Below are 14133 nucleotides of genomic sequence, written 5' to 3'. Positions count from 1 at the left end.
AAGTTATGACTAAGGTTAAAGTTTGGTAAATTCTTTCAAAATTGGTCCAAATTCCAAGGTCGAGGTTAAGATGTCAAATATGTTGGTACCCAAAGCCTTGTCAGAAGGAATAAACATGTGAAATATGAGAGCCATAGCTCCAACAAATCAAACGTTATGGGCAATGTTAAAGTTTTGGCCTTGACCTCGGAGTTTGACCCAGTTTTGCAAAATTTTACCAAACATTAACCTTGGCCATAGCTTTTGAACAATTGGTGCTAGGGCTTTCGTATTTCACCTGTGTATTTCTTGGGAAAAGGCTTTCCTTTGGGCACCATTAATTTTGACTTTGGCCTTGATGTTTGACTAACTTTTAAAAAAAACTTTAACCTTTTCCATATCTATTCAATGGTTACTGCTTGGGCTTTCATATTTTTCACAGGTTTATTCCTCGAGACAAGACCTTACTTTGGGTATCAACATATTTGATTTGCATTTGAGAAACTTTAACCTTTGCTTTAAGTTGCCATACGGGGGCATCAGTGTTTCGCAAACACATCTTGTTGCTATCTGTTTTCGTCCGTCGTCTTGTGGGTGTGCGTCGTTGCGTAAACTTTTCACATTTTCCACTTCTTCTCAAGAACCACTGGGCCAATTTCCACCAAACTGGCCAAAAGTATCCTTGGGTAAAGGTGATTCAAGTTTGTTCAAATGAAGGACCATGCCTTCTTCCAAGGGGAGATAATTAAGAATTAGTGAAAAATCTTCTTCTCAAGAACCACTGGACCAGGTAAGATGAAACTTATATGGAAACATCCTCAGGTAGTGTAGACTCAAAATTGTAAAAATCATAACCCCCAGGGGCCACAATGGACGATCAAAGTTTTACATAGAAATACATAGGAAAAATCTTTAAAAATCTTTTTCTCCAGAACCACTTGGCCAAGAAAGATGAAACTTATGTGGAAACATTCTCAGGTAGTGTAAATTAAAGTTTGTTCAAATCATGACCCCCAGGGGTAGAGTGGGGCCACAATAGATGATCAAAGTTCTGCATGGGAATACATTGGAAAAATCTTCTCCTCCAGAACCACTGGGCCAAGAAGGATGAAAATTATGTGGGAACATCTTCAGGTAGTTTAGATTCAAGTTTGTAAAAATCATGATCCACAGGGGTGGGGTGGGGCCACAACGGACAATGAAAGTTTTAAATTGGAATACGTTGAAAAAATCTTCTAAATATCTTTTCTCAAGAATAGCAAAGCCAATATTGTTTTGAACATATTTTATTGAATTAATCAAAAGGATTGGAAACAAGTTCTTGCAAGTTACTGGTTCCTCTCCTTAAATATAACAATATGTCATGCAAATAATACATTAAAATATAATATTGAAGGTAAGATCATGATCAAAAGTAAGGAAAACACAGTAATATTGAAAGTAAGATCTTGATCAAAGGACAGGTATAATTCAGTAATATTGAAAGTTAGATCAATGATCAAAGGACAGGTAAAATTCAGTAATATTGACTAAGATCAATGATCAAAGGTCAGGTAAAATTCAGTAATTTTGAGAGTAAGATCAATGATCAAAGGACAGGTATAATTCAGTAATATTGAGGGTAAGATCAAGGGGCAGGTAAAATTCAGTAATATTGAGGGTAAGATCAATGATAAAAGGTTAGGAAAAATTCAGTAATATTGAAAGTAATATCTTGATAAAAGGACAGATAAAATTCAGTAATGTTGAAGGTAAGAATATAATCATTCAGTTATATTGAAGGTAAGATCAATAATCAAAAGACAGGTTAAAATCATTTATATTGAAGGTAAGATCGTGTTCCAAGGTCAGGTAAAATTCAGCAACATTGAAAGTAAAATTCAGTCCGAGTACTACTAGCTAGTCATTCCAAACCATTATTAAACATGAGAATAGCTGAAATAGCTATAATAAATTATAAAAATAAATTTGATTATTGCAACTATTTGCAATATACATGTCTTCAGTTATCACGATCATTTTTGATATACCATTGATGTTAGGAAATGTTTCAGGTAAGATCACTTAGCCACAGGCATGTTTCTAGAATGAATTTTTTAAACCATAGCATGATACTAATACAAGGGTGTTATTATTATAACTAGGGGTAAAAGAAATATCACAGAAACAAGTGCCTGTGCACTTCAGGTGGATTGCTACACCAAAATTCTAATTAATGGATCTTGAAGACATTTTTGAAATACGATTTCAGCATGTCGGAAAGAATGATATTAGCTCTAAATTATTTTACATGTTTTTTTTTCTTGTTTTTCTTTTCTTTTCTTTCTTTCTTTTTTATGTGGGGGGGGGGGGTGCTTTTAGGTCACCTGAGTCACTCATATGACATATTGCTTTCTAATTTTGTCCGGCGACGTGCGTCGGTCGTAAACTTTTGAACATTTTCAGCTTCTTCTCTTGAACTGCTTCACCAATTTCAACCAATTTTGGCATATACATGTAGCATCAATGAGTGAAGGGTACAAAAATTGTGAATTTCATGATCGATCCTGCCCCCCCCCCCCCCCGAGGGATGGAACTAAAACCATCAAATTAAAGCTATATCTTTAAAAATCGTCTTCTTTACTCCTGCAGCACATCAAGCAGTTAAACTGTTGGCATGATTGTAATAAGCATTGAGCCCTTTACCAAACTTGTGAAAATTCATGGCCCCAGGTTCAGGGGTTCTGGAGTTAGGGTGGGGCTCTAATGATCATATAGTGAAAATGCATAAATTCTTTTGAAATCTTCTCTCTTCCTGTATATTTAGCAGATAAACTAAACGCATGGATATTATTAGCAAGAATGTTTCTTCCAAAATTGTGAATCGTGACTTATCTAAACATTCCGTTTTTAAATATATAAGATAATCATTGAAGAAATGATGTACTATATAGAGAGACTCGCTGCATTCCGCCACTTTTAACTATTATTAGTAACTAGTTATAATTGTAACGGGGACCGTTACAGATGTTCCCCAAACGCTCCCCAACTCCCTTTTGGTGTCTTATTTCCTGTAAGCTTCATTAAATAAGGCAATGAAGTATATTTTTGCATTTCACGCGCGCGCACATGCATGCATGTGCTGGATTACCATGTCATCCCGTTTGTACTATAAATGCATCTTTATATTCTCAGTATCAAAGCATTTCATCAAAAAATGTATAAGTTCCGGCTATATCAAGCATATTGGTCATCTTAGCATTGCACGCAGGCGCACCTGCATGCATGTTCATAATGACCATGCCATTTTGTGTACACTTACAATATGTCTGTTTATACTTAGTATCAAAGCTTTTCATCAAAAAATATAAAAACTTACGGCTATATTAAGTGTATTGGTCATTTAACACATTGCACGCGCGCGCATGTGCATGCATGTGCATAATGGTCACATCATCTTGTCTACACTTTTAATATTTCTGTATATTCTTAATATCAAAGCTTTTCATCAAAAAATATAAAAATTAAGGCTATATTAAGTGAATTGGTCATTTAACACATTGCATGCGCGCGCACGTGCATGCATATCCATGCATGTGCAGGATGACCATGTCGTCTTGTCGACACTTTTAATATATATAAATATTTTGAGTATCAAAGCATTTCATCAAAAAGTATCAAAGTTACGACTATATCGAGTAAATTGGTCATTTTACGCTTTGCACGTGCGCACACGTGCATGCATGTGCATGCTGACCATGTCATCTTGTTAACACTTTTAATATATCCTTATATTCTGAGTATCAAAGCATTTCATCAAAAAATATAAAAGTTACAGCTATATCAAGAATATTGGTCATTTTATGCAATGCACGCGCACGCACGTGCATGCACGTGCGCGCAAAATAACCGTCGTTCCGCAAATCTACATAACATGCCTAGTAACCCTAAAAAGGTTTCACATCAATTGGATGTATAGTTTCCGAGATCACTCACGGACAAAAAAGTACCCAGGAAGAAAAATAATAATAATAATAATAATAAGAAACAGAGTAAAAACAATATGTTCCCAAACTTCGTTTGGGGAACATAATAACTGAGTAAGAAGAGGCTTAAAATAGAGATTTTTAAGCATAATTTCTCTGCAGTAAAGTGTAAATATTATTAGATATCATGCTGTCAAGGGAAAACATGTGAAACAGACTTAATAAAAACATTTTACATAACCATTCTATAGATATTCGCCGGTCCCATGACTTGTGTTTTGCATCGAAGGTCATACGATGCTCATATATTGCATACCATCGCGGCCTTCGATTGGGCGTTACAGCTATCGACGGAAATATGAACACGGCAGTAGCTAGCCAGGGCATCGGACTATTGGCGAATGCCATGGGAAAGATGAGGACATGGACAACCAGTAAGTACACCATTCCTGTCGGATTAAAGAAGACCATGATCCGCCCCCCGAGATAAGGGAGCGGATTAAAGGTCTGTAAATTATTTAACCACTTTGAAAATATTCAGAAAGGTTGGCAAAGTTTACATAAAATCTATATATCGTAATGATCTTTCTTAAAAGGATGAGAGGAAAATATATATTTTTTAACTACTTAGCAGTGGCGGATCCAGGGGGGTTTGGGGGGGGTCGGGAAAACCCCCCCCCCGCCCGATCAAAAAAAAAATTTGTACAAGTGTCATTTTAACAATATATTGCATAAATGCGACTCTATCCAACCCATTGTTGTACACAAAGAGGTGAAATATACAGCCACCATGCGAAATCCCTTTCCGCTTGAGCGCACACAATACACAGGGGTAATCAACAGTACAGAGATCATGATAGTCCGTGCAGCTAGTGAAGACACAACGTCATACACAACAACCAAAACTGCACTTAGTTATTACGGTTTTGTTTTGGTATTGCTGAAGTAATATTGTTTCGAGAATTTTCTTCTTTCTTCGATAACTGAATGTTACGTTATTGAACTACGTGAATAAACTGTGATTATTATTTAGAAAAAAAATTAATTAATACATCAGGGACGTATACTGTCTAGTTGTTTACGTTGTGACCTGTACCAAAAAGCATATTGAAAGTATTCCTTTTGTTGATGGAAGTTACAATGCAATTTTAAAAAGCATTTTTTTTAATTACAGTTGAATGATGTTGAATAAAACCCAAATAATGGTTACAACTTTGTATAATGAATTGTGGTAAAACTGATACGTCCTGTCAAAAACAAGAATTGGTCACTTTTTTATTGATGTTTTTCAAGACTTTTTTTCAAAACAGGTAAGTGGGTAAAAAAAAAAAGAATTAAAGAGTTCATTTATGTTAGAAATTATAATTACCCCCCCCCTCAATGAATAAGCAATAATTCCAACAATTTCCAAAAATAATTTATATTCATTCTTCAATATGAAATATCATTATTTGTTTATATACTGCAAATTATATGAACAGTATAGTCAAGTAGTTGAAAAAAGTAATTAGGGTTTCTACACAGAATTCGAATTTTGTAAGTGTTGGAAAATTGCACATCATGCAGTTGTATTTTGGTAGATAAAGCGTGTTGGACGTGCATTTTAAAATGAAGAATTGGATATTATATATCAAATGGCGATATTTCTAATTTTATCAGATTTAAATTTAATTTTTTCTTTAGAAAAGTCTCATTTTTCAAGTTGACATGGAAGTTAAAAATAATCCCAAAATTTTATTTTATTTATTTATTTATTATTTTTTTTTTTTTGTTCAATTTCTTGAAAATTTGGGTAGGTTGGTTTTGAAAAACAACTAGAAAAAAAGTGGCCAAAACTAACTAATTCAATCTAAAATGCTGGAAAATGCACCATTTGGAGCCATTTTTAAAGAAAATTTCTCGGGGGAGGCCCCCCGAACCCCCACCTATGGGAGGGGGACATCCCCTCCCATGCCCTCCCCCTTCGGCCCTACGGGCCTCAAAACCCCCCCACATGGACTTCTGGATCCGCCACTGCTTAGAATTAATTATTTGTATGTAAATGATCTCCATGGCCTTTTTCTTTAAAAAGTGAAATGTTGATGCAGGAAATGTTTGTTTTATTGATTGATTGACATGCTTATATACGCTTTATCAATATCGGCACTGAACTTTGATAATGATTGCAAGGGTTGTAAAATACCACTTCAAAACATGAATTACTAACTGAGAGCAAAAACCTTATGTATCGTACAAATCATGAATAATGACCAGGGAAGGAAAACATTTTTATTTACTCTCAAATCAAATCATAGGTGATTTTTTTTATTAAATTCTAAAAAAAAAAAAAAAAAAAAAGAACCGCGGGAGGATAATTTTGTTGATATGCATGTGTCCCCTCAATAATTAAGGTGGAGTTTTTTTGTTTTTTTTTTAACTTGTCAAGGAATTTTTGGTAGTTGATAGTGTCCCCCCAACTGCAAATGTAGAAATGTATGGTTGTGCCCCCCCCCCCCAAAAAAAAATTGAGATTGCTTCCTACACTGTAAAAAATGATGTTTAACCTGTGTTTAATTTTTAAACAGTCGTGTTTTACAATTAAACATAGTATGTTTAAACACAAAACAGTAGCGTTTAACATATAAACACGACTATTTAAACTGGTGTTCAATAAGTAGGGTGTTTAATCATCCATCTTAAACACGTAATGTTCATACGCATCAAATCAAAAAATAAATTAGATGTTGCCTCTCAGTATTTGCTGTGTGCATTTGCCATTTGTACAAAGCCTTAATTTTTGAAGTAATTCCGCACATAATAGTAGATATTTTTCGACACAGAAAAAAATACGAATAGCCAGGCAATATGTTGACTTCAGATCATACTTAAAGCAATTACAATTAACATTAATATATATTAATTTTGTGCCAAAAACTCTAAATTTTTATAAACTGTTAAAGGGGAAGAGAAACAAATATTATGATGATTTTTATAATTGTATCAATATTTTAATCACCGGTGTTTAACACGAGTGTTCATTTCTTAACCATATATATTTATAAATTAAACGCATGGTATTTATATAGATTGCAAATTAAACACCAGTGTTTAATACGCTATGATAGAAAATGACGCAGTTGATTATGTCATAACATGCCATTTGAACGCAGAAGATGCAGAATCACGCATATGCTGACAAGAAACACCATATCTAACAAGGAAACAGGAGGTATTTATACATTTCTTTATATAAAATCTGATAAAAAGAAAAATGTTAAATACATGAAATCTATAATGCTTTTCATTTATGAAATGCTGGATTGTTTCCTATCGTTAGTAATCGTCTGAGTGCAATGCGGCCATGTGCAGCTGTATAGACGATAAAATACTGCAGTCTTTGTGATATCTAATTAATTTGCAGGGACGTTCATCTGTTATTGTGAATCCTGAGAAGCATACATTACCTGATAAAGGAAAGGGATTTTAAACGAAGATCATACTTAACCTTGAGAGGTGAGTTTTAAAAAGCATTTCAAAGAAAAGGGGTCACCCCCCCCCCACCCCCAACCCACACACATACACAAACACCATTGATTCCTGGGAAGTAAATGTAACCGAATTACCCGCCCTTGCTAAACTTTATGTTCCCTATCACGCATTGTTATGATTATTTGCTGACCATACACAACACATAAACGTTAACAACATGCAATGATACTATAATCGCGCATGTACCAACAATAATTTTCACCTCCAGCCTGCGCAAGTTTTTTATTGATAAATAGAAAATATGTCAGAAAGACAGCACGTACATGTATTCTTTAAGGAAACTTTACATTTTTGGGGTGTGCCTTGTTTACATGATAGAAAACGCCTTGGGTAGCCCCCACCCCTTAATTGTTGCCGTTGGGCTGCTCCTGCAGGTACATGAACATTTAAATTGTTTAGTGTATACACTGTTTGTACGCTTATGTGATTTATTTGTATTGCAAAGTTTTATTCCAAACTTGTTTCTAGCTCAGTGTCTATTATATAACTAAAATTGGCGTGAAGAATAACACTTTTTTTTCGATCTCAATGTATTCTTTTTACAGATAATTTTCTGAATTTGCATAGTGAATATTTTTTCATCTATTTTTCAGGATATTTCTGATGAGAATAAGGAACTAAAACTACTTAGGGTGAATAAAATTTTGGAGAATGGAAAACTGGAGATCATCATCCGTTGCAGAAGAACCTGAATTTTACACACAACCAGAAGAGCTAATCTGTTTAACTTGGTTAGAATATTATATGAAATTTAGTGTTTTATACCCCGGCAGCTCCTGTCTAATTGCAAGAATATTTAATGAATTAGTCTTTTACAGGTCAAAACTGGAAAATTTCGTCATTTGGTTAAAACTCTGAATATTAATGAAAGTAAACTTGTAACATTTACAACTGGATTTATTAGTGTAATACATGTATATCCCGTACCCAGGCAACAAATAACATTTTCAGTCTTTTTGCATTATATTTATTTATGAATTTGTTTGTTTTATTTAAAAAAAGGATGTAAAGGACGACCTGACCCTTTTTTAAATAATGTTTCAAAATTTTACTCCTGAAAAACATTTCATTTTATTAAGCGACAATATATTTTTTTTTCCTATTTCAAAGCCCGCCACGAATTTTATTGGATTTTAGTTCACATGAAGGTTTTACATGTTCATGCTAGTCTGTTTTGATATCATAATTCTATTTTTCAACTTGAATTGAATTATGTATCTGTGTGTTAGCAAATGTGTCGATTAATGTTATAATTGTTTATAAAGTTTGAATCCCTATTCAACATTAAATCATTTAGTAATTAAGCTTTATGTACATGTTCATCATCAAGCACAGTGTGTTTTGTACTGATTTAGGATTGTTTCAAATAAAAATTTGAAAACTAATAAACACGTTTAAGTGTTTATTTATTTGGTAAATTAAACACGTTGAAGTGTTTAAAAATGACGTATAAACATGTTTAAGTGATTATTATCTGTTGCATGGAATAAACATGTTTAAGTGTTTAGGTTGAACGTGTTTATTAATAAAACATGAAATGTTTAAATTTTAAACACGTACGGTGTTTATTTAGTAAACTCTTTGTGTTTATTCAGTGTTTAATCTTTAAACATTTTGTGTTTTTTAAGTGTTTAGTATTTAAACAGAATGAGAAAGAAGTATTTAAATATAAAACCTCATGTGTTTAGAATTTAAACATTCTAACGTGTTTAATTCTTAAACACTTCAGGAGGTGTTTAAATTTTAAACGTGTCGAAGTGTTTATTATCTGTGGCAATTTGGTGTTTATTTTTAAAACACTTATTTTTTACAGTGTACGGGCCTGTCCCTATATTGTTCAAATATTTTGATGTCTATATATATATATATAGTTCTAGATCTGTGACTGCATGGTATTCTAAACATAAAATAGAATATGTGTTAATCATTACTCTGAAAAGTGATGATCAAAAGTTAATTGGTTAACTTTTATCTGTAAAAGTCTTTTAAAAGCCAAATATCCCTATTATTTGAACCGGAGGAACAGCTCCCCCCCCCCCCCCCCAAGTCGATTTATTTCCTTCCTGACGATCAATGCAGAAACACCATGTTATGCACAGCATTACAACCGCAAGCTTTGACATCAATTTTAATTTTTTTTTTACTTTCCATACAATGCATGTCACATAAAAAGGGGTCATCCTTAGCTCACCCCAAGAATCCAGTGCAATTGTGTAGATATGGCTTCATTTTTTTATGTCTCAATAAATTCTATAAATTTCTCATTGGGGGGGGGGGAGGGGGGGGGGAGTCGTCCAATCCGCCCAGGCCCTCTGTCTTGAGGTCTCTTTATCAATGGTTAGCTTCCTAGACTGAGCAATTTGACAAAACACGATTAAAAAGAGTTGTTTGATCAAGCTCAGTGTTTTGTTTACATAGTTTAAGGTGTGTTGAATATCCGAGATCTGATTGGCTAACACATGGCCCAGCCTTCACCTTCAAGAGCTACATACTTGTACACATGTTTGTATTTTTTTAATGTATAGAGTTGTGCCGTTGTCTATGGTATCTTGATTAATTTGTTGACGACTTAAGGTAAGGTACAGCGTCCTTAATCTTCAATTCAGCTAAATATTTGAAAATATATAATTATGTATATAATTGGATATTCTTTAAGTTCGGATAAAAGAAAGTTTTTGTTTATTTTTTAACTAATAAAATCCAAGTTTTTTTAAAATTATTTCTTGAGTTAACATGGACATTTTTTGCTGGATTTCCTAGATGATTGATTTCGTTTCTAAACTGCACCAAGGAATTCAAATATATATTATTTAGTTGTTAAATTGAGTATCATAATGATTACCAACTATAGCGGGGTCACTGTGACATTTCATCGCTAAATATAACTAGTGAGGACTTCATTGGTAAAATTTAAAAAAAGCACACAAACACACACAAATAAGAACACTTCAAATAGGTAAACTCATTTCATATGATCGAAAACAATGTTATAACCAGAATTCTCTGACAAGACCGTATAGGTCTACTGGTTTGTACTTATAAGGAAAAGAAACCATCTGGGACGATGGAACGTATAGATATGGCGAACCACTAAATAGAAATATGATCGACGGCTTAGTCTACTATACCATGTTTTATTGAAATCATACCTAAACCATACCAAAAATTGTAGGAGGAGTAGCGTTTTCAAAGAATTCTGAAAATTCTTCTTTTCTTAGTAATGCTTACTACACCGTTCATATCTTAGAATAGTCTAATTGTGTACCAAATTTCAATGAAATCGGACTAAAACTGTAAAAAGAAGTAACATTGATACATTTAAAAATTTCTATAGCAATCAGTCCAAAAAAACAAACAAACAAACAGGCAAACACTAAACAGAATAATTTGTCTTTGTAAGTGCAGTTTACTTGTTTAACAAGTTTTATGTAGAGAGCTAAAACTGTAACGAGGAGAATTAAGATTCTTGAAAAAAAAATTGTTAACGGCCAGAAAGACAGAAAGAGGGACGACTGACAGCTTTATATTAGTGCACCAATGCAAATGCTCTTCTGGTCTCTAAACGGTAGAGATAAAAATGCATATTAATGTTGCACGTTAGACTGAATAGGCATATACTTCGCAAACAGTGTCTCGCTGTGCAGATCTCAAAAGCCCGCTATTGTAGTTCTCGAGGCAGATTTCCCGTCTCCAAGGCCATGAACAAAAAGGGCTTTATGTATAGACATGCACACAGGAATGCACTCAGACTTAACTGATCTCTGTGTTGATTATTTGTATTTAAGACTGAAGCGTCCTTGAGTCACTTTTTTATACTTTTTTTTTTATACTTTTTTGTTCGACAGTTCCACCCTCTATGGCAGCTGTGACAGTCCTGAAACATGGAGATTGTGTAGCTACCAAATTTAGTCCCCAGCCCGGATACCAGGAGCTTTCCCGAGCGGAAGTGGCGGAACACTGTGAGATCCACTCTTGTTGGATCATTGTTTCCGATAAAGTATACGATGTTACTAACTTTACACACGAGGTAATTACTATTTTTGGTTTAAAACGGACAGGCAATCTAAATATACAATTGTCCCTTAAACTGATTCAGTTATATGGTTAACCTTTCGAACTCCTTCGTTAGTTCAAGTTTCTCAGTGAAAGGGGTAGTAGCAAATTTTTTTTATTAAATATATACAGAATAGCAAAATAAAACATTCTAAAAGAGTCCCCCTACTTCCCTCTCCATCTGTTCGGTTTTGTCATTAGAAAAAAAAAACTTGTATTTAAAGACCAATTTTGGAAACAAGAATTAAGTGTAGTTAGTAATAGTAACTATAGTACATGTACAAGGTTGTCAAAGCATCCTGAATTTAACTTATTTTTCCTTCCCAATGTGCCAGGCTTGTATATCGCCAAAGATCGCAGCACTACATATTGAATGTACCCCCAAGAGACGGGGGGGGGGTTAAACTATTCTTACAAGGAATAAAAAGTATAACGTACTTCTAATCATGTTAGATAGTACGTTTGTACCTGATCCACCAAAAAAATCTTGTCCGGGTCAACTATTAAATTCGTCACCGTAATTTGAATTTCAGCACCCGGGCGGTTTAGATGTGATAATGGAGTATGCCGGAAGTGATGCAACAGTGCCCTTCCTGGACAAAGGTCACAGTAAGGATGCAATCATGCTATTGTCAGACTACTACATTGGGGATTTAATCAAGGTAAGATACTGTCAATTTTAAAGGGAATACTTTTTTTTTATTCTCACAAGACAATATTCTTATCGATGGAAAAAATGTTCACTGATTCTAAAATCACATATTTTCTTGGGGGCAAATATTTTCGGGGGGGGGTTAAAATATGGTTCGCGGGGATTTTATTTCGTGGATAAAGAAGTGCTGAGTTTGTTATATATATATATATATATTTTTTTTTTTTTTTTTCCAAATTTTACATTTTGTGGAGGACATGAATTCGTGGGTTTCCATACCATGAAAATAATGAAAATTCAAACACATCGAAAATTGTGATTTAATAGATGTATATATATTACCCTACAGCAAGAGATCAAGTAGAATAAATAATTTTAAAAAAAATTATATTTTCATTTTTTTTTCTCCCGGAATATTTTTAGGAGGATAGAATTATCAAATGATGATCCCGAGGCGCGTGGTCAATAGAATGCAAAAGATGAAGCACGAGAGGGGCGGAAGTTTCCATTATTCTCACTCACCTTCATGGAAATGACAAATGTGTTTACATGCGTGTTACGACAATTTTTATAAAAACTCATCACCAGTGACAAAATGACATTTAATTTACTTGTTTATTTTTATTTCATCACATATTTTTAGCTCTACTGGTCAGAGACCAGAAGAGCTTATGCGATAGTAATGTGTCCGTCGTCCGTCCGTCTGTCTGTCTGTCTGTCTGTCTGTCTGTCCGTCCGTCTGTAAACAATTTTTCAAAATGCTACTCCTCCTACAGTTTTGGTCTGATTTCAATATAACTTGGCACACAAGTAGACTACACTAAGATACATAATTCTCTGTATCGGTTTTTTATTTCGATGAACGGTGTTGCCATGGTTACTAAAAATAGAAATTTCTGTGAAAAACATTCAAAATGCTACTCCTCCTACAGTTTTGATCTGATTTCAATATAACTTGGCACACAAGTAGACTATACTAAGATGCATAATTCTGTGTATCGGTTTTTGATTTCGATGAACGGTGTTGCCATGGTTACTAAAAATAGAAATTTCTGTGAAATACTTTCAAAATGCTACTCCTCTTACAGTTTTGATCTGATTTCAATATAACTTGGCACACAAGTAGACTATAATAAGATACATAATTCTGTTTATCGGTTTTTGATTTCGATGAACGATGTTGCCATGGTTACTAAAAATAGAAATTTCCTTGAAATACCTTCAAAATGCTACCCCTACAGTTTTGGTCTGATTTTAGTATTACTTAGCATACAAGTAAACTACACTAAGATACATAATTCTCTGTACCAGTTTCGGATTTTGATGAATGGTGTTGCCATGGTTACTAAAAATAGACATTTTCTTGAAATACTTTCAAAACGCTACTCCTCCTACACTTTTTGTCTGATTTCAGAATAATGTGGCATACAAGTAGACTACAGAGATACATAATTGGTGTTATTGTTTTTTGATTTTGTTGAATGATGTTTCCATGGTTACTTAAATCAAAATTTCAGTAAAATTGTTTTAAAAGGCTACTCCTCCTACAGTTTTAGTCTGATATAATAATAAATCTTGCCAAAAAGAGACTAAACCAAGGATCATTATTCTATTTATTGCTGTTGCAAAGTTTCAAGCCCAAGTGCTACTATTATCTTCCTTTATAAATACAACCAGTAGAGCTACAGTCTCATCAGAGACTTCTGGTTCTGTCTGTTGTTTTGTTTTTGAATTTTTATTTATATATAATTGTTATGCATTGAATATATAGACATCCATCGCTTATTTTTTTAAGTTTGAAAGCTTCTGTATATAGAACACTGTTAGTAAGAGATTCTTTTTGAATTCATTGTTCAAGTGTTTGAATGTTCTGTTGTTTATATTCCGGTCCCGAAATATGTAATGTAAACTTTTGACGTGCACATATTTTATATGGAGTCTCATCATAAATCAGGC

At 33.7% G+C, this 14133-nt stretch overlaps 1 protein-coding gene and 1 long non-coding RNA gene across 2 annotated transcripts; both read left to right on the top strand.

The window, feature by feature from the left end:
* The first annotated feature begins 4280 nt into the window (after nucleotides 1-4280).
* Nucleotides 4281-13136, top strand: LOC133205352 (uncharacterized). The gene is made up of 4 exons (XM_061341151.1): nucleotides 4281-4378; nucleotides 11318-11499; nucleotides 12059-12187; nucleotides 12601-13136. The coding sequence occupies exons 1-4, from the start codon at nucleotides 4303-4305 to the stop codon at nucleotides 12619-12621; spliced, it is 408 nt and encodes a 135-aa protein (XP_061197135.1). The 5' UTR covers nucleotides 4281-4302; the 3' UTR covers nucleotides 12622-13136.
* Nucleotides 6899-8276, top strand: LOC133171888 (uncharacterized). Its single transcript, XR_009718888.1, has 3 exons — nucleotides 6899-7152; nucleotides 7345-7436; nucleotides 8066-8276. It is a non-coding gene; the product is annotated as an uncharacterized LOC133171888 (long non-coding RNA).
* Nucleotides 13137-14133: the final 997 nt, after the last annotated feature.

Source organism: Saccostrea echinata, unplaced genomic scaffold (assembly GCF_033153115.1).
Source record: "Saccostrea echinata isolate AGI-Se365-2 ecotype Australia unplaced genomic scaffold, CSIRO_AGI_Sech_v1 ptg000054l, whole genome shotgun sequence".
In the NCBI taxonomy this organism is placed as follows: Eukaryota; Metazoa; Mollusca; class Bivalvia; order Ostreida; family Ostreidae; genus Saccostrea; species Saccostrea echinata.
Note: the sequence above shows the minus strand (reverse complement) of the source record. Positions and strands in the feature narration are given on the sequence as shown.

Coding starts and splice junctions, on each gene's coding strand:
- LOC133205352 (XM_061341151.1), top strand. CDS start 4,303: ATGAACACGGCAGTAGCTAGCCAGGGCATCGGACTATTGGCGAATGCC. Junction 4,379..11,317: donor GATGAGGACATGGACAACCA/GTAAGTACACCA, acceptor TTTGTTCGACAG/TTCCACCCTCTATGGCAGCT. Junction 11,500..12,058: donor TTACTAACTTTACACACGAG/GTAATTACTATT, acceptor TTTGAATTTCAG/CACCCGGGCGGTTTAGATGT.